The sequence below is a fragment of the Emys orbicularis genome, chromosome 13 (genome assembly GCF_028017835.1).
Source record: "Emys orbicularis isolate rEmyOrb1 chromosome 13, rEmyOrb1.hap1, whole genome shotgun sequence".
Lineage (NCBI taxonomy): Eukaryota > Metazoa > Chordata > Testudines > Emydidae > Emys > Emys orbicularis.
The window spans coordinates 21,183,853-21,205,324 of NC_088695.1; the positions used below are offsets into that span (position 1 = coordinate 21,183,853).

The window sequence follows — 21,472 nt, forward strand, 5'->3', positions numbered from 1 at the left end:
AATGCAAGTGCTGGACTATTTTCAATCAAATCTTTCACTGTTTCAAAACAACTTGTGCAACAGTCATCCAGGCCAAGCTCGAGATTCCCTGGAGTATGTTTGTAACGGTGACTGAAGTGTTGTTCAGAATCAACTTGGCATACCATGACATAAAAACTAAGAAAGCATGTAAGGTTTATGTGTCTCTTGGAGGTGGTGGTTTTTAACCACCATGATGTGGTCCAGGTCAGGTTTCAATCCAGTCTCCAAAATTATGTGCCCCAGAAATAACAACTCTGTTTGTCAGAATTGGCATTTGGCGCAATTCAGTTTCAGCCCTGCAGTTTTGATGTGGTTTAGTACTAGGGTGACCAGTACTGAATTTATGAATATGTTAAATAGTACTGGTCCCAGTACAGACCCCTGGGGGACAGCAACTCTATGCATATAGAGTGCATCCGAAGAAGTGGGTTGTAGCCCACGAAAGCTTATGCTCTAATAAATTTGTTAGTCTCTAAGGTGCCACAAGTACTCACATAGGAGTTCGCACTCATCTAAATAAACTGGATTAAAAACCAATTTAATTTAAACTGATACAACTTTCCCATGCAGAGAAGGCCAGAGGCTCTAAGGCCTGGTCTACACTTAAAATGTAGATTGACACAGCTATGTCACTCAGGGGTGTGAAGAATTACAATAGAGTGCTTCTATTGAGCTAGCTCCTGTTGCTTGGGAAGGTGGATTACCTACAGCAATGGGAAAACCCTGCCATCGCTTTAGTCTGCATCTGCACTATGGGGTTGCAGCGGCATAGCTAGAGTGCCACTGTAGCCCCCCTAGTGTAGGAAAGCCCTAAGTCACATTCTGGCAGCCTCGTTGTGAAAAGACACCAGGAGCTGCTTGGCAGCTCTGCCTGGGGAGATCATGGTGTATTTATTACCTAACTGAATATTATCTCATTCTTTGGTGAGCAGTGGAAGCTGAGACCAAAAGGGTGAAATCCAACAAGGTTTATTACGACAACAATGAAGCAACACCCACATTTACACTTCCTGTTTCCTGTTGGCTTCTAAACAAAGACTACAGCTCTCAGCAATCAATGCTGGATCTAGCAACACCACATTTCCCTCGTCTTAGAACAAACTCAATCTTACGGCAGTAATAATAATCCAATAACCTGCTACTATAATAAACATAAATTATGTAATTAGCAAATAAACAATAACTAAGAAGTAGTTATGTAACTGTAATTAGTATTCTAGTTATAATAGAAGACTGTTCCTTTAATAATTACAGAACACAGTCTCTAGCCAATACAGTTGGCTGTCAGACTCTGACAGCATATTCGTCAGGCCCAATATCCTGTCAGTTATCCTGTATTGTCAGCAGCAAAGGGCTAGTTAGATAGTCTGAAACATTGCACTATGTCATAGTAAGCAGGGGCAAGATGAATAGTGCTCCAGACTGACCATCTGACAGCTTGTAAGCGTGAGGTCCTTGTGACGGGGTCCCTGGGGTGCAACATGGACTGTGGGACCACTGAGCCCTCTGTCCCTCCAACATGGGGTGCCCCTCACACTGTGATGCTGTGTCAAGCCACATACCCCTGGCAGGCACTACCCTTACACAGCCATCCATAGACACAACACACCCAGCTGAGTTACATGAATGCTTCTCCCAGTCATTCATGAACCAACAATAGGGAGGCTCCAGCCAATTCCCCCCCAGCTCCCCAGCCAATTTCCCCCAGCTCCCCAGCCTTGCACCCCAGAGCTGTACCATCTTGCCCTGGTCAGAAGCCTAACCAGAATAAGTTCATTACCCAGACTGCCCCTGCTTCGATGTAAACTGAGCTGAGATTTCCCAAGCACTTCAACCAAACCACACTGTTTTAGGTAAAATATAAAGTACAGAAAGATAGATTTTAAGTGATTAAAGGTAGCGAATGTAGAGATCAAAGTTGGTTACCTAAGAAATAAAAGTAAATTCACAATCTGAGTTCTATAAACTAAACAGGATAGTATAGTTCCTCAATACACAGGCTGGGACTCTTTTCCAGCCTGAAACCGCCCTCCCACATACAAAGTCTTTGTCCTCCAAACATGTTTCCAGGTGTTGAGTTGTGGAGGGGAGTGAGGCCAAGTGATGATGTCACTTCCCCTCTTTTATAGTTTCTTCCAGCTTGTTGGAAAAATCCTTTGCTGTGGTGTGGGGATCAGGTAGTCTCCATTGGTCAAGCAGTCTCCATTGTCTACGTGTTCTCTCTGAGAAGTTTCCATTGTATACAGTTTCTGAGATCCTTTCCTTGATGGGTGTTGATGAGCCATTAACCCCTGTCTGCCTCCTCCATTGTTGCACCTGAAAGGTTGGTTGTGGGTGTTCCCAACCTCACAACATATTTCAGTAACACATACATAGCAAAACTTCATAACTTCCTATACCATGATAGCACATACAATCCAACAGGATATTAATGTTCAACAGATCAAGACTTTTAAAATGATACCTCTCAAGACAAACTTTGTACAAAACATATCATAATTCTATGACAGTGATGAATATGGGAGTTCCAGAGTGCTACTCTGAGGTACAGTGTCATAGTCCTTTTTAGAAACAATTTTCAGTGGGGAAGTGAACCTGGGTTCTCCTTTTCCTAACATTCCAGGTTTTCATACTTCTATAAACAAGCCACATTTGAATTTCAGTTCCCTGACCCCACAGCATTTATCTGCATCTTATATTTTTGTGGTTTTCATTGAACTGTTTGTCTGATATCCGGCAGCAATGATATATCAGATATAGGCCCGTGTAATCCAGCAATGTTTAATTTAGTATGCATCTCTCTACCGTGCAATAATTCAGCAGGTGACTTTTGTGTTGTGGCATGGCGTGTAGCCCTGTAGATTTAAAAGTAGTCGTAGTGAAGGTTGTCCACACTTTTCTTTCCAGCATAGCTGTCTCCAGACTGTCTTTCAAACTTCTATGGAATTGTTCAATTTCTCAATCAATTTGATTGTAATACATGATTATTTTCTACATGTAATGTTAAAGTGTCATAGAATCGTAGAAGATTAGGGTTGGAAGAGACTTCAGAAGGTCATCTAGTCCAACCCCCTGCTCAAAGCACGACCAATCCCCAACTAAATCATCCCAGCCAGGGCTTTGTCAAGCTCGGCCTAACAAACCTCTATGGATGGAGATTCTACCACCTCCCTAGGTAACGCATTCCAGTGCTTCACCACCCTCCTAGTGAAATAGTTTTTCCTAATATCCAACCTAGACCTCCCCACTGCAACATGAGATGATTGCTCCTTGTTCTGTCACATGCCACCACTGAGAACAGCCAAGCTCCATCCTCTTTGGAACCCCTCTTCAGGTAGTTGAAGGCTGCTATCAAATCCTCCTTCACTCGTCTCTTCTGCAGACTAAATAACCCCAGTTCCCTCAGCCGCTCCTCGTAAGTCATGCGCCCTATCCCCCTAATCATTTTTGTTGCCCTCCGCTGGACTCTCTCCAATTTGTCCACATCCTTTTTGTAGTGGGGGTGCCCAAAACTGGACCGACCCCTGGGGCACTCCGCTTGTTGCCGGGTGCCAACTAGACATCAAGCCGTTGATCACTACCCATTGAGCCCGACGATCTAGCCAGCTTTCTATCCACCTTATAGTCTATTCATCCAATCCATACTTCTTTAACTTGCTGGCAAGAATGTGTGAGACTGCTTTGCTAAAGTCAAGTTATATCACGTCCACGACTTTCCCCATATCCACAGAGCCACTTATGTTCCCTTCTGCCAGAAAGGTTTCAAATTCCAGTGAGGAAAATTGTGTTCCATTGTCCAACACACATTTTTCAGGTTCCCTTCCCTGCTAAAGACAAGCGACACGAACTTGATGAGTGTAGCAGAGATGACATATAAATATAATAATGGACATATAATATCAATGGCAAGCTTTTCCCATGTGGTATCTGGAAGAAGAACAGGCTGTAATGGTGGCACATGATCACCACCATTTTGTCATGTAACTGGCTAGTAATGCACGTTTTTACAGCTGCTTCAACCTGAGCATGCATTCTTGGCCCCAATACAGGTCACATAGACACTCTTTCATTCTGTCAGTCCCTTGATGTGTATCATGTGCCAGATGTATGAATTTTGTCTGCAGTGTGTCGGGTACAATCAACCAGTCAGTACCTCATAATACCCATCTGTCTAGTACAGAATTGTTTTGAGTACGCTACAGTAAAGGGGCAAAGCTGGATCAAGCATTTGGGGTTGTGTAGCCATTTTGTTATCAGCTGTTCCTGCAATCTTTGTTGAATGGGGCATGCTAAGTAAGCAGCTTTGAATTATTCTTGTGTAACGGATGTGGAGGTGCCTGCTATAAGTGCAACTACATTGTCACCATCTGTCGGCAAGGGCAGGCAGGACAAGCATCACATTTTGAATTCCCAGCCTTTATTCTGTGACATACATGAAAGACAGTAGTCTTGCTGACCATCTAGCAATCTGGCCTCCCACTCATCCAAGTCCTTTCGAAGTTAACAGTGTCGTCAAAGAGCTATGATCTGTATGCGACTTGAAAGTCTGGCCCCAGAGCTAAGTTCTCCATTTTTCCATAGTCCATAGCAAGCAAGTGCTTTCTTTTCAACAGATGAATACTTCCTCTCAGCTTCTGTAAGTGTTCTTCAAGCAAATGCAACAGTGTCCTCCATGTTGTCATCCTGGATTTGAGTAAGTGTTGCTCCCAGTCTGTAGTCTGAGGCAGGGTCAAACAATGCAAGTGCTGGACTATTTTCAGTCAAATCTTTCACTGTTTCAAAACAACTTGTGCAACAGTCATCCAGGCCAAGCTCGAGATTCCCTGGAGTATGTTTGTAACGGTGACTGAAGTGTTGTTCAGAATCAACTTGGCATACCATGACATAAAAACTAAGAAAGCATGTAAGGTTTATGTGTCTCTTGGAGGTGGTGGTTTTTAACCACCATGATGTGGTCCAGGTCAGGTTTCAATCCAGTCTCCAAAATTATGTGCCCCAGAAATAACAACTCTGTTTGTCAGAATTGGCATTTGGCGCAATTCAGTTTCAGCCCTGCAGTTTTGATGTGGTTTAGTACTAGGGTGACCAGATGTCCCGATTTTATAGGGACCATCCCGATTTTTGGGTCTTTTTCTTATATAGGCTCCTATTAACCCCCACCCCCTGTCCTGATTTTTCACACTTGCTGTCTGGTCACCCTATTTAGTACTGCATGGAAATGTTTTTCATGTTCCTCGCAAGTCTTCCCAAACACAATAATTTCATCCAAATAATACTGGACTCCAGGCTGATTCTTCAGAATCACTGACATTATTCTTTGGAAAATGCTGGGTGCCAATACAAGTCCGTATGGTGCATTTTTCAAGTGGAATAGATCCTCAAGCGTAATAATGCTGTGAGATCTCTCTGTCCTCCTGTAGTATAACTTGGTGATATGCATTCTGTAGATCGAGAGTAGAAAATGTCTTTGTGTCACAAAGATCCACCAATGCTTCTTCTATGTGTGAGTGGATAGCTGTCAATCACAATGGCTTTATTAGGCTCCCTTAAATCTATGCTAAGACAAATATCTCCAGTCTTTCTCTTTATCACTACTATTGGTGAGACTCATTCAGATGATGCAATCTCTTCAATAACACCATTTTGTACTAATTTTTTAACCTCTTGTGCTACAGTATCCCTGACGGAGAATGGTAGAGAGGGAAATTCTGTCATACAGCTGTCACTTGAGGTCAAAATTTAAATTCGTGAGCAAATCCAAATGCACAGCCACTGGGGCTCCTCTGTACCATCCTCGTTAAGAGCAGAGACCAGAGTTTGTGCTGTAGTGGTGCCAGGTGGGGTAAAAGCAATGTGCCCATTGCCTGCCTACATGTTTAGTGAGGGAAACAAATTGCTGTTTAGGATAGCAGTACCCCTAGGCATAGGACAGAATTCTGCCGGTACACATTATGTATCAAATGTCAGGGTTGCAGGTAGTCAACCAAGTACAGGGATGTGGTTCATCAAGTAGCACACTAGGTGTAAGCTCAGTTCAGTAACTGATACATGTCCAAAGTATTGCAAGCAAATCAATTCAGGTAGTATAGAAACTGCTGAGCCAGTGTTCAACATTCATTCCACCACCTGGGGCTTCACTCCTGCTGCAGCAGAGACATGAACAGCACACATTATTTTATCCACAGTGTCTGTGGAGCTGCTTCCATCCACACCCAATGCAGTAACCTCTGGCATGGTAACCGCACGTACTTGTTGATTAGGATGGGTTGCTTTAGCATACCTTAGGGAAATGTCCGCTCTTTTTGCAGGCCACTGAGCTCCCTCTGCAAGCTTTCCAGTATAGTCCAGGGATCGGCAACCTTTGGCACACAGCCTGCCAGGATAAGCCCCTGGCGGGCCTGGCTGGGCTGGTTTGTTTACCTGCCGCGTCCACAGGTTCGGTTGATCGTGGCTCCCACTGGCTGCGGTTCACTGTCCCAGGCCAATGGGGGCTGCAGGAAGCGGTGCAGCCCGAGGGATATGCTGGCCACCCTTCCCGCAGCCCCCATTGGCCTTGGACGGTGAACCGCGGCCAGTGGGAGCTGCGATCGGCCAAAGCTGCGGACACGGCAGGTAAACAAACTGGCCCAGCCTGCTAGCGGCTTTCCCTGGCAGGCCACGTGCCAAAAGTTGCCGATCCCTGTGTAGTCTATAGTGGGGTGTTACATTCACAGTGGTGACATTCTTTTCCTTGTGTGTTTTGAAATCACTGGGCATGTTACTTCTCATTTACATTGCCCTTGTAATTTTTCAGCTGCCTTGTTGTAGTCCAGATGTAGTGGTTGCACGGCTTGCATCGCACCTGCTGTTCCTGAGCTCATTATATTCACCTCCACCATTGCTGACTCGATGTGATTAGCAATGGTTACAGCTTTCTGCCATTTCAATTCTGGTTCAAGCAGTAGATGTTCTCTAATACGAGGCACAGCTGTTTTCTCCATGAGCCGATCTCAAATAATTTCATCTGCCAAGTTGCCAAAAATCACATGTGACAATCAGTTCCCTTAAAGCAGCAATATACTGATCTGTCAGTTCCCCTGGTTTCCACGCTGGTGGAATTTATAGCATGCAGCTACCACATTCACTTTAGACACACACAAAAATTAATGCAGAGAGTGCTGTATCATATTTATTATTCAGAAGGGAAGAGTGTAACATATAGCTGCCCTTCTGCTCCAAGGCACTTAAATAAGCAAAGCACATTTTCTTACTTCAGAGAGTTCTCTGTCATTAACTGCAAGGACATCGTACTCAGATACTCTTATCCAAGCATTAAAAGCAATTGGAAGCTCTCCTAGGCTTTGAAGAAAGGGTGCAGGTGGATTCAGGGGCAGGAGAGCCATCCTAGTCACCACTTTGTTGAGCAGTGGAGGCCGAGACCAAAAAAGTGAAATCTAACATCAAACAGCTCCAGAAGCAGCTGCTGCAGCAGCCCCTGGCCTCAGCACATACAGATGCGCTTACCCTTCCTGCTAGTTCTCTAACCTCAAAGACTACAGCTCCCAGAAATCAATACTGTATCTAGCAATATCACACGGGGCTCTGCTAGGCCTTGTTTGCACACTGGGGGGAGTTGGGTTGGGGACTCTCAAGTATTCATAGAATGTCCCCACAAAGCATGGCAGGGAGGCAACTGACAATTCATTCTCTAATCAAAGAATCTGCATTGCCTTTGTTGTCATAACCTGGAGCTACCCCCTCTCTGAGCCCTGAGTATTTTTCCAGGGGAAACCCCTCACTTCACACGAGTCCCAAAGTGGATTTGGATCTCAGTCAGTGTAGGTCAAAGACAAAGAAAGATAATCAAAAGAAGAAATAAAAGATCTGGTCCTGCTGATGTAGATGCTGCTCTCTCTGTAGTTTCCAGCCCTTTCTAGGATGGACACTTCAAGTCATCAGAAAAGGATGTTTCTCTTTCTCCTGCACACACCCTTAGAAGTTGTGTGGCAAGAAACAAGAGCTGATTTTCAAGCATTTTTCTTCACCTTTTTATCTCCTCTTGCTGTTTTCTCCAAAATTAAAGGTCTAATAGTCTTTAAAAGTCTTTCATAGGTTCATTCACAGATTCATAGATTCCAAGGCCAGAAGGGACCATTATGATTCTGACAGCAGATCTTTTAGAAAAACAGCCAATCTTGATTTTAAAATTGCCAGTGAAGGAGACACCACCACAACCCTTGGTAAGTTGTTCCAATAGTTCAGTGGTTGTCAAACTTTTTTGTTTGGGGACCACTTGAAAATTGCTGAGGGTCTCAGCGGACCACTTAACGATCTTTCCAAAAGTTGTTGTACCATTAACTAACTATTGTAAAGCGCGTTGGATAAAAAAACACCTTAATAATAATTAACATTTTTTTTGTTCTACAAATAAAAGCACACAACTCATATTTTAATATCAGTATTCTTACCTTTCTAATGCGATGGATGTGCCTCTCTCCCCCACCACAGCTGACACAGAGCTGAGGCTGGGAAGGAGTGGGGTCTCTCCCTCACCACAGCAGCCACAGAGCTGGGACTGGGAAGGAGGGGGGTCTCTCCCCCGCCCCAGCAGCCAGAGAGCTGAGGCTGGGAAGGAGGGCCTTCCCTCCCCAGCAGCCGCAGCCCTGGAGCTGGGGAAAGTCGCCTTTCTCTGGCTGCTGCAGCCCTGTACGTCCCAAATTCCCCCCACCTCCTCTTCTCACCCCACTACCCCCTCCCACTTACCCCTTTTTCCCCCCAAGGCCACAACCTCACCTTACATGTGTGTCTTCTCCAGGGTCCAGGCACCTAATTAGTGGAGCCACGCCTGGGTGGGTGGCCCTTCATTCTCTCATGTGCGGCCTTAGAGGGAACTATCTGCGGACCACCTGAATGGAGCTCGCGGACCACAATTTGAGAACCACTGCAATAGTTAATTACTCTCACTATTAAAAAATTATGCCTTATTTCCAGTCTGAATTTCTCTAGCTTCGACTTCCTGCCATTAGCTTGTGTTACACCTTTCTCTGCTAGACTGAAGAGCCATTATCGAATATTTGTTCCCATGTAGGTACTTATAGATTTTCTCACAGTTCTTGCACAACAAAGATGTGAAAAGAACACCCAGAGTGTGGAGAGACACACATTGAAATCTGTTAGCTTATGCCCAGGGCATAGGCTCCTAAACAACTGATGGGAAATAACTGGCAGATAGAAGGGAATTCTGGATACTCGCATGAAAATGAGACACATCAAGTTCCACATCAAAATAAATTATTATTCTGCTGGGAATTCAAATTAGCAGCCCAAGTTACTGACCTGTCACCTTCAGTTCCAGAGTGGCTTCTGCATAAAATCTGCTTGATCGGAAGAAACAGATAAACTGCCCATGGTCAGAGGGGGTGATGTTGCGTATACGCAGGACAACGCTTCCATCCACAATACCATCCTTCAGCAGCTCTTTTCTGCCCTGATAATTTGGTATTTGCTGCTCAGCCTGATCTTTTTCATTCTGATACAGATGGACAGGTTCAGAGAACTTGGATCGGTACCAGCGCACCTTCATCTTCTGAGCACTTGTGTTACGGAAGAGGTGACAGGGTAACAGGGCATCTTCACCTGCAGAAACCATGATGGGATGATCAGGTCCAATCACCTTGAAATTCACTGTTAAAGGAACCAAGACACAAAATTAGACCAGAGGGGAGCTGGATTGCTTTCATAGGTAATGAATGGTGATCTCTCACAACTGCCTAGGCTGCAACTTGACTAGCTAAAACTGAGCTAATGGTGTCTCACTGTATCTGCACTGGAAAACAGGTCAAGTTAGGACAGGCTTAGCTAGCACATGTTAGCTAACCCTTGAGCTAAACTCAGCCACTTTTCCTAGTCAATACCAATCCAGAGAGAATTAAAAAATGGGTGATCTCTGTCTCTAAATGTTGTGAGCTGGTTAATGGCTGAAACCAGAACAATTAACCTGTGGAAGACTGTTTGCTAGACTGGAACCGAGGCAGGTGGCCTCTAGAGAGAAGGATGATACAGAACACCTGAAAGGAGAGGCTGTGTCTGTGACATGCTGTGGAGCTTAAGACCTGGTCTACATGGGAAAGTTTTACTGGTTATGCAGGTGTAATTATACTGGTATAACTCCTATGTGGACCCCCTTATTCTGGTATAATAGTGACCTTTTTCAGTTTGCCTTAAACCCCTTCCCCAGTGACATAAGCTAAACTGAAAAAAGAAGTACTTTGTTTTATATTTGTAACTTGCTATGCATCCTTTCAAATATAGATATTTGAAAAACAATAAAATATAGTACAAAATCCTTCTTTACCCCTTCCACTTATGACATTCTCTGCTTGGTAGCACATCACACAAAATGAATTTACAGCATGTGTCAGTCACATTCAGTTCAAATCACTCTGTTTCATATATTTGACTTATTTGTGTAATGTGCAATTCAAACTTTTGCATCATAGATTCATAGATTCCAAGGCCAGAAGTGATCATCTAGTCTGATCTCCTGTGTAACACAGGTCACAGAACTTCCTTGTATTTCACACTGGTGACGCCCCTGCTGGAATTCTGTGTCCAGTCCTGGTTCTCACAATTCAAGAAGGATGTTGATAAATTGGAGCGGGTTCAGAGAAGAGCTATGAGAAGATTAAGGAATGACTTGATAATGAGCTCAATTTAGCAGAGAAAGCTATAACACAATCCAATGGCTGGTACAGAAGCCAGCAAAAATAAGTAAATAAATAAATAAGAGGTGAAAACAGGGGAGTTTGAGTGGGAGTTCAGTGGGAGGAGAAGGAAGGAGGCAAGCACCTATTCCATAGGGGGCAGTGAGTGAGTTTTTGTAGTTTTGTGTGGGTTTTTTTCTTTTTTCTTCTTCTTTTTTCTTCAGTTTGCAGAGGCTGGTAGGGCATAGTTTTTTGTGAGAGAAGCAGAGTTCAGATTAGGGGGCAGGGCTTCCCTGATTAGGCAGTGGGGCTTCTCTGAGTGGGGGTCTATAAAGGCAGCCAAGCAGCCATCCAGTGGCACAGGAACCAGCAAACAGAGCTGAAAACAGGGGCGTTTGAGTGGGAGGTTAGGGAAGGGAGTGTGTAGTGGTCTGTTTTTGCTTTGGTGTTCATTGGTGGGGGGGAGATTTTGTTTGGGGATTTGTTATTTTCTCCTTGACAGGAGCTTAGGTGGGAAGGCTGTGACAGATACAGAGGCAGCAGTGGTAGTGAGACAAGGAATGGCTGAGACAATGAAGACAAACAGATGTGGAAGCTGCAGGATGTAAATTATCCGGAAGCGGGTACACAAAAAGAGCTTGGTTTGTATGAAGTGCCGCCTGTTAGACTAGATGGAAGAGAAGATCAGAGACTTGGAGATGCAAGTGGAAACTATGGTTGTTTAGTTTTGATGTGGATTCAAGCAGATGATGGAGGGAAGACAAGAGAAGGCTGAAGGGAAAAGTCAAGACTGGCAGATGCAAGCTGCACTGATGAACTCTGAGGGGAGACTGCTGGATGAGGAAGCATGTGACTATGAGAACCAGGCAGAGGGAAAGACTGGCTAATGAAGGAGAAATAGAGCTCAGAAATAGGTTTGCTGAGTTGGAAAATGAAGAAGGGGCACAGCAGGCAGTCACAGAAGGTGGGAGGTCAAGGAAGAAGAGAAGAACGGCTAGTCCTATAAGTAGAGGGGAAGGATACAGGATGACTCACAAAAGATTGCAAGTGTCAACAAAAGACAAGAGGACTTGCAATCAGAAGGAACAGGAGGAAGCAGGACCGGCTCCAGGCACCAGCACAGCAAGCTGGTGCTTGGGGCGGCTCATGGAAGGGGGTGGCACGTCCGGCTCTTCAGCGGCAATTCGGCGGCAGGTCCCTCAGTCCCTCTCGGACGAAAGGACCTGCCGCCGAATTGCCGCAGAAGAATGAAGCGGCGCAGTGGGGCTGCCGCCGAAGTGCCGCCAATCGCGATCGCGGCTTTTTTTTTCTTTTTCCGCCGCTTGGGGTGGCAAAAACCCTGGAGCTGGCCCTGGGAGGAAGGCCAGAAAATCACAACAAAACCAAGAAAAGGAAGGTCTACATGATTGGGGACTCCCTACTAAGAAGAACAGACAGGCCTGTCACCAGAGCTGATCCGGAGAACAGACAAGTGTGCTGTCTGCCAGGAGTTAAGATACAGAATGTGGACCGGAGGCTGAAAAGAATTCTAATGGAAGCAGTAAAGAATTAACTGATTGTCCTTCACATGGGGAACAAATGATACTGCTAGATTCTCACTGAAATGCACCAAAGGAGACTATGCCAAGCTGGGGAAGACACTTAAAGAAATGGAGGCTCAGGTGATCTTCAGTGGGATTCTGCCTGGCCCTAGAGGAGGAGAGTGAAGGCAAGACAAGATTATGATGATCAACAGATGGCTGAGGCAGTGGTGCTACAAGGAGGGTTTTGGGATATTTCATGACTGGGATGCATTCACGGACAGAGGACTGTTCTCATGGGATGGACTCCACCTGAATAGGGAGGGAAATAGACTGCTGGGGTGGAGGACGGCACAACTGATTAAAAGAGCTTTAAACTAGGAACTCGGGCGGAGACTGCTGGGAGATGCTCATGTAATCCTCATGCCTTATTCTAATATTGACCGGCAGGAAAGTCAAGAGAGAATACTCCAATGGGGAAAGGAAGAGCAGTATGTAGGAGAATGGACAGTAAGAGGAAAGATAGTGCCAATACCAATGAAGCTAAAGTCAAGTAGGCAATACTGTAAGTAGAATAACTGTACTCAATCGGGTGAGGAATCTGAGTGAAGCCAAGCAGCAACAGTTAAGATGTTTGTACACCAATCCAAGGAGCCTGGGTAACAAAATAGAGGAACTAGAACTACCAGTGCAGGAAGTGAAACCAGATATTATAGGGTTAACAGAAACATGATGGAATAGTAGTCATGAGTGGAGTACAGGAACTGAAGGGTGCGTGCCGTTCAGGAAAGACAGAAATAAAGGCAAAGGTGGTGGAGTAGAATCGTATATTAATAAGGAGTTAAACTGTAAAGAAATCAGAAGTGATGGAATGGATAAAACAGAGTCTGTTTGGGTCAAAATCACTTTGGAGAAGAAAGCTACCAGAGGCTCCCCTGGATAGTGCTTGGGGTATGCTAGAGACCCCCTCCTCCCACACATCTGATTTGGATATGGATAGAGACCTTTTTATGATTATGGCAGACTTTAACTTCCCAGATATAGATTGGAGGACAAATGCTACTAATAATAGTAGGGCCCAGATTTTCCTGGATGTGATAGCTGACAGATTTCTTCACCAAATAGCCACCAAACCAAAAGAGCTGATGCTATTTTAGATTTGGCGTTCATGAGTAGTGAGGACCTCTTAGAACAGCTAGTTGTAGGAGACAACCTTGGTTCAAGTGATCATTAGCTAATTCAGTTTAAACTAAAGGGAAAGATAAAAAATAGATCTGCAATTAGGGTTCTTAATTTCAAAAGAGCAAATTAAAAAAAGTAAGGGAATTAGGGAACTGGACTAGACTGAGGAACTCAAGGATCTGACTGTGGAGGAGGCTTGGAATTACTTTAAGTCAAAGTTGCAGAAACTATCTGAAGCCTGAATCTCAAGCAAGGGGAAACATTTGTAGGGAAGGGTTACAGACCAAGTTGGATGAGCAAGCATCTCAAACTATTAAGAGAAAGCAAAAAACCAACAAGGAATGGAAGATGGGATGGATCAGTGTGACACTCTTTACCTCAAATTAGCACCCTGGACCCCTCATATTCACTATTATCATGTGATTATGGTTTGTTTTGTAAAAAGTATGCCTTGTGAAGTATCATTTTAAAAGTGTGGATCTGTTGGACCTTAATATGCTGTGGATTTTATGTACTATCATTGTATGTGAAGTTATGAAGTATTGCTATACATGTTACTGAAATATGTTATGAGGTTGAGAGATGCCCACAGCTGGACTTTCAGTAGGGACAAAGAAGCCGCCATCGCTGGCCAGACAGGTGTTAATGGCTCATCAACACCCAGCCTTCTATCTCAGAGACTTCTTGGAGAAGGCACATATGCAATGGGGCAACCTAACTCACGTTACAGCAAGGATCTTTCTAGCATCCTGAAGAAAGCATAAAAGAGAGACAGTGACATCATCTCTTGGCCTCTCTCCCCGCCACCTCCATCTCAACACCTGGAAGATCGTCTGGAAGAGAATGGTCCCAGGCTGGAAGGGTGTCCAGTCCGTGTATTAAGGAACTGTAAGCTACCTGTAGGATGAGTTAGGGTGAGAGACAACTTGATTCAAATCTTACTTAGTCTGTTAAAGTTAAAATTTAGACTGCATTTCTATATTTATTACTTAGGTAACCAACTTTGATTTCTATGCCTGCTACTTATAATCACTTAAAATCTTAGTTAACCTTTTTTGCATAGACTCATAGACTCATAGACTTTAAGGTCAGAAGGGACCAATATGGTCATCTAGTCTAACCTCCCGCATGATGCAGGCCACAAAAGCTGACCCACCCACAACAGAATCCTCCAGCCTGCGACCCCTGCCCTATGCTGCGGAGGAAGGCGAAAAACCTCCAGGGCCTCTGCCAATCTACCCTGGAGGAAAATTCCTTCCCGACCCCAAATATGGCGATCAGTAGAACCCCGAGCATACAGGCAAGATTCTACAGCCGGACCCTCATTTTACCCACGATGGCACGTTAATGCCTAATTGACTAAAATCACGTTATCCCATCAAACCATTCCCTCCATAAACTTATCAAGCCTAATCTTGAAGCCAGAAAGGTCTTTCGCCCCCACCGTTTCCCTCGGAAGGCTGTTCCAAAATTTCACCCCTCTGACGGTTAGAAACCTTCGTCTAATTTCAAGCCTAAACTTCCCCACGGCCAGTTTATATCCATTTGTTCTCATGTCCACATTACTACTGAGCTGAAATAATTCCTCTCCCTCCTTGGTATTAATCCCTTTGGGTACGTCTTCACTTACATCCGGGTCCGGATGTAAGCAATCGATTTTCTGAGTTCGATTTATCGCGTCTGGTTAAGACGCGATAAATCGATCCCGGATCGATCCCGGAAGTGCCCCGGATCGATCCCGGAAGTGCTCGCCTTCGACGCTGGTACTCCAGCTCGGCGAGCGGAGTACGCAGCATCGACAGGGGAGCCTTCCTGCCGCGTCTGGACCGCGGTAACTTCGGACTAAGGTACTTCGAATTCAGCTACGTTATTAACGTAGCTGAATTTGCGTACCTTAGTCCGAAGTGGGGGGGTTAGTGTAGACCAGCCCTTTGATATATTTAAAGAGAGCAATCATATCCCCCCTCAGCCTTCTTTTGGTTAGGCTAAACAAACTGAGCTCCTTGAGTCTCCTTTCATAGGAAAGGTTTTCCATTCCTCGGATCATCCTAGTGGCCCTTCTCTGTACCCGTTCCAGTTTGAGTTCATCCTTTTTAAACATAGGAGACCAGAACTGCACACAGTACTCCAAATGAGGTCTCACCAGCGCCTTGTATAACGGAAGCAGCACCTCCCTGTCCCTACTAGAAATACCTCGCCTAACGCATCCCAAGATCGCATTAGCTTTTTTCACAGCCACGTCACATTGCCGACTCATAGTCATCCTGCGATCAACCAGGACTCCGAGGTCCTTCTCCTCCTCCGTCACTTCCAACCTATGCGTCCCTAACTTATAACTAAAATTCTTGTTAGTCATCCCTAAATGCATCACCTTACACTTCTCACTATTAAATCTCATCCTATTATTGTTACTCCAATTTACAAGGTCATCCAAGTCTCCCTGCAGAATATCCCGATCCTTCTCCGAATTGGCAATACCTCCCAACTTTGTGTCATCCGCAAACTTTATCAGCCCACTCCTACATTCGGTTCCGAGGTCAGTAATGAATAGATTAAATAAAATAGGACCCAAAACCGAACCTTGAGGAACCCCACTGGTGACCTCCCTCCAACCCGACAGTTCACCTTTCAGTACTACCCGCTGCAGTCTCCCCTTTAACCAGTTCTTTATCCACCTCTGGATTTTCATATCGATCCCCATCTTTTCTAATTTAACCAATAATTCCTCGTGCGGCACAGTATCAAACGCTTTACTAAAATTGAGGTAAATTAGATCCACCGCATTTCCTTTATCTAGAAGATCTGTTACTTTCTCAAAGAAGGAGATCAGGTTGGTTTGGCACGATCTGCCTTTCGTAAACCCATGTTGTAATTTGTCCCAATTGCCATTCACCTCAAGGTCCTTAACTACTTTCTCCTTCAAAAATTTTTCCAAGACCTTGCATACTACAGAAGTTAAACTAACAGGCCTGTAGTTACCTGGGTCACCTTTTTTCCCCTTCTTGAAAATAGGAACCACATTAGCTATTTTCCAGTCCAACGGTACCACCCCCGAGTTTACAGATTCATTAAAAATTATCGCTAAGGGCCTTGCAATTTCTCGCGCCAGCTCCTTCAATATTCTAGGATGAAGATCATCCGGTCCGCCCGATTTAGTCCCATTTAGCTGGTCAAGTTTGGCTTCCACCTCTGATACTGTAATGTCAATCGCCCCTCCTTTATTCCCCTCTGTCCTGCTCCCTCTATTCCTAAGCCCTTCAGTAGCCTTATTAAAGACCGACGCAAAATATTCATTTAGATATTGTACCATGCCTAGATTATCCTTAATCTCCACTCCATCTACATTCTTCAGCGGTCCCACTTCCTCTTTCTTTGTTTTCTTCCTATTTATATGGCTATAAAACCTCTTACTATTGGATTTAATTCCCCTCGCGAGGTCCAACTCTACACGGCTTTTGGCCTTTCTCACTGCATCCCTACATGCTCTGACCTCAATAAGGTAGGTTTCCTTGCTGATCTCTCCCCTCTTCCATTCTTTGTACGCTTTCTGTTTTTTCTTAATCGCCCTTTTGAGACGCCCGCTCATCCAGCTAGGTCTAATTCTCCTGCCTACTAACCGTTTCCCCTTTCTCGGGATACAGGCCTCGGACAGCTCGTGCAACTTCAGCTTGAAATAATCCCAGGCCTCATCTGCCTTTAGCTCTCTAAGTATGTTTGCCCAATCCACTTCCCTAAGTAGTTGCCTTAATTTATTAAAGTTGGCCTTTTTGAAATCGTAAACCTTAGTCAGAGTTTTATTTGTGTTAATCCTTCCATTTAGTTTAAACCGAATTAGCTCATGGTCACTCGAGCCAAGGTTGTCCCCTACAACCATTTCCTCAACGAGGTCCTCACTACTCACCAGCACCAAATCTAAAATGGCATCCCCCCTCGTCGGTTCAGCTACTACTTGATGAAGGAATTCATCTGCTAGCATGTCTAGGAACATCTGAGCCCTATTATTGTTACTAGCATTTGTTCCCCAATCTATGTCTGGGAAGTTAAAGTCCCCCATGATTACACAGCTCTTATTAGTTTTTACTTCCTTAAAAACATTAAATAGTTCTCTGTCCGCATCCAGGCTAGATCCTGGCGGTCTATAGCACACCCCAAGCAGTATCTCAGGGGAGGCTCTAGTAGTTCTTTTACGCAGTGTAATTATTGCCCATACAGACTCCGTCTTATCCATTCCATCACTTATTATTTCTTTATATTTTAGCTCATTATTGACATACAATGCCACACCCCCACCTTTACCTTTTTTCCGGTCATTCCTAAACAGCACATACCCTTCCATACCTGTACTCTAGTCATGACTACAGGTCCACCACGTTTCGGTTATTCCTACGATATCAGGTTTCATTTCTTGGACCAGGAGCTCCAATTCCTCCATTTTGTTACCTAGGCTTCTCGCATTTGTGTATAAACATCTTACCGTATGCTGTCTATCCTTTCTCCCATTAGTTATGCAATTTGGTACAGACCCCGTACTGTCCATCCGCCCCCTCCTTCTTATGTCCAATTCCCTACCCCTACCTATATCTGTGCTTACCTCTTCGCCCTCGCATCTCCATCACATTGTTGACTCATATTTAAGGCTAAGATTTTGGTATGGGTATTTTTAATAAAAGTCACGGGCAGGATGTGGGCAATAAACAATAAATCATGGAAGCCCAAGCCCCGCTATATGGGGCTGGAGCCTGAGCTCCACCTCCCAGGGCTGAAGCCTTAGCTCGGCCGCCCGGAGCTGAATCATAATTTTCAGGAAGTCATGGAGGTCCCATAAAATCATGGAATCCATGACCTCCATGACTGACTCATAGCCTTATTCATATTCAATCGGTGATCCACTGTAGGCCCCGGATCCTTTTGAGCAGTGTTACCATCTAGTCATTTATTCGCCATTTTGTAGCTGTGCGTTTGATTTTTCCTTCCTTAGTGAAGTGCTTTGAACCTGTCTTTATTGAAATCCATCCTGTTGATTTCGGACCAATTCTCCAATTTGTCCAGGTCATTTGGAATTCTTATCCTGTCTTCCAGAGTTGTAGCAACCTCTCCCAGCTTGGTGTCATCTGCAAATTTTATCAGCATACTCTCCAGTTCATTATCCAAGTCATTAATGAAAATATTCAATAGTGATAGGTAGAGTCGCAAAAGTTTAAGATGAGACAGGAGGAAAGTTTAAGGTGAAATATGATGTAAAAGTCCACTGAGTACAGGTTACACTGAGACCAAGGGGAGTAAAAAGGGAGAAAAATCAATATCTTCCCCTGCCCCCCCCAAAAAAAGATTTTCTTTCTCAAATTTACATAAAATGCTCTTATTATGAATTGTTTCAAAATAACAAAAGATCAATGGTATTAAAACTGTTGAGAGAAAGTAGAAGACACTCTGTGACAAGAGGCTTCCTACCTGATTCCAATGTAGAAACATGGACCGTAAAAAAGAAAAGGAGGTAACTGGACAGAGAGGGGTTGCCCATGGCACAATGCGAGTGGAAGGAAATCCTCATCTTCATTGTAACTTGATTCACACACCAGAAAGGAAAAGAAAAAACAAATTCCAAGTGAGCAACGTGCTGTAATTTGGGATACAAATTCATTGAGCACAATATGAACCCTAGGACATGTGCTAATTAATAATTGCATCAAAATGTGCGTGTTTGCTACTGTTTTTGTCAAAAGACATGTTACAAGACATAGCAAAACTCGGCTTCACTGTTCACCATCTCAAATTACAGTCCAATATTCTGGACAAAGGCCTTAATACTAGCATTTGCAAAATTCATTGAAAAATATCACAAAAATCACTAACTTTTTGGTTGTAAAATTACAAAGAGAAAGTAGCCAAGAAGAACAAATGTATTTTGTATCTGTTTTTATAATGCAGTGTGAGAAAAGGCATTGCAATTTCTGGGTCTGGGTCACGTGGATAAATACAGAGCATCTAAAGTCATTAGTGAAGCTTCTCAAGTGGAAAAAGGAGCATTTTAAAAACAAATTAAAGGATGAGAACTTCCTGCCACGTACCTCATGAGCCCAGGAGAAACTTCCCAGCAGTTACAGGATCACTGGGACATTTCCAGCTTCTCACAGTCAGTGAAATGGACCCTTAGTCCGGGAGGTGCCTTACAATGAAAGAATTCAAGTTATAGTATAAAGCAAAAATAATTTAGGAAAAGAGAATCAGTTCAGTATCATCTGTCCTTGTGCACTTTTATGGTGATGTTTTTTAAACAGCAGCAGAATTTACTCTTTTCTCCTGCATGTAGCAAGGCTGAAGATGCAAGTGAAATTGTAAAGCAGAAAGCCACCATTATCGTTTAGATGGTGATATGAAATTAAAGAGTCCTTATGGAAATCTGCATACAGCAATGTGCTTATCCTCTCAGACCCAGACGGCTTAGCCTCACACATATCCCGGTTGGAGCAGAGTCATTCCCACTGTGGAAGAGGCTGCTTCATCCCAGTATGATGGAGTGATGATAGTCACTCCATAGTTTAAGACTCTAATAGTTTCCTTTATAACCCTGATTTTTGACCCTACATCTATAAACTACAGGAAGATCCTATCAGCCTCAAAATTGGAACCTTAAATCTGGGGCTGAAGTAAACTATTTCTACCAAATTTGATGTGAATTGGACAAGTGGTTGCTGAATTATAACACCCTGGAAAGGAGAGTTCACCAAAGTTAAAAATCTTTTTTGCTGCTTTAAAGCATAAAGAACAAACACAACCACCCATTTGCTTATGGCTCCCTGGCCCCTCTGCTCCCTGGCCCCTCTACAGCAGAGGTTATGGGGCTGCCCCACATATGTGATCCCTGGCCCTCTGAACATTCTGCTTTCACGAGACTTGCCCAATGCTCGGCTCTTCCTGCAGCCTCTTGCCTCGTTCACGTTGCTGGGCAGGGGTAGCTCCATTGCACAGACAGCATAGCTAAGCACATAGATTTGGCACAGTCATTCCAAAAGGCAGTGGCTAAGACTTTGTCTTCACTACCCGCCGATCCGTCGGGTAGCAATCGGTTTATCGGGGATCGACTTACCGCGTCTAGTGAAGACGCGGTAAAATCGATCCCTGATCGCTCTGCCGTCGACTCCGGAAATCCACCTCGGCAGGAGGCGGCAGCGGAGTCGGCGGCAGCGCGGCAGCGGTCGACTTTCCCGCGTCCTCACCGCTAGGTAAGCCGACCTAAAATACGCAACTTCAGCTACGGTATTCACGTAGCTGAAGTTGCGTATCTTAGGTCGGACCCCCGCTGCAGTGTAGACCTAGCCTAAGTGGGAGTGACGTGAGTCTGCCCCAGGAGAGACTGACCTTCTCTTCCTAACTCTGCTAGAAGTGAGCTTGAGCAGTGTCTCTGGTCCTCAGTTACCGCCTCTGTTAGAAGGGGGAGAACGGTACTTGTTGGCCTCCTAGGATAGGGACGTGGGGTGGTATTCATAAAGGTACTTGGGTGCCTGAGTCCCATTTTTAGGCACTGCTGAGACCCACGAAACTGCTGCTTGGCTGCTGCCCAACCCTGTAGGTGCCTTAGCTCACTTGGCTGCTTAGTGCCTAAGTTTCTGCAGCACAAATTCCCTACGTGCCTAAGTCTTTGCCTCAATGCATGTGCTCTGCTGCCTCCCTCTAGGTTTCCAGATGCCTCTCCCATGCCTAACCCCCAAATGTGTCCTTTATAAACAATTGATTAATGTGGAGCTTCCCTGAAAGTTTTATTACTGGGGGCAGGAATAATTAACAATCTAACCCAGTGTCTTCATTTTAATTTCAAGGGTCAGTTTCCATATTATTCTAAATAAGGAGGATTTTTGGTCACATATTTGCAGATTTACTATGAAACAAGCCATTTTCTGTCTTTATCGAGTACCTCTATGCTTTGCCCTAGGGAGAAGGCTAATGAAAAAGAAAAGCAAACAGGGTGAGGCAGTGAAGTAGCTTCCTGCTCTGTAAAGCCTCCATCACACACAGCACATGCTAGTCAAGGGCTGTTAGAAAGAGTTCTTGGTTTCCCAGTTTGTAATC

At 44.4% G+C, this 21,472-nt stretch overlaps 1 protein-coding gene across 1 annotated transcript in view; it reads right to left on the reverse strand.

Moving 5' to 3' along the window:
* The window catches only part of LOC135887693 (butyrophilin subfamily 1 member A1-like), a 43,590-nt gene extending 24,048 nt beyond the window's left edge, over positions 1 to 19,542 (reverse strand). Inside the window, exons 1-3 of the mRNA XM_065415419.1 lie at positions 19,474 to 19,542; positions 18,857 to 18,967; positions 9,337 to 9,684 (exon numbers count right to left, since the gene is read on the reverse strand). Coding sequence (XP_065271491.1) covers positions 9,337 to 9,684; positions 18,857 to 18,962 — 454 coding nt within the window. The 5' untranslated portion in view covers positions 18,963 to 18,967; positions 19,474 to 19,542. The remainder of the gene's footprint in view (positions 1 to 9,336; positions 9,685 to 18,856; positions 18,968 to 19,473) is intronic.
* Between the last annotated feature and the right edge of the window lie 1,930 nt (positions 19,543 to 21,472).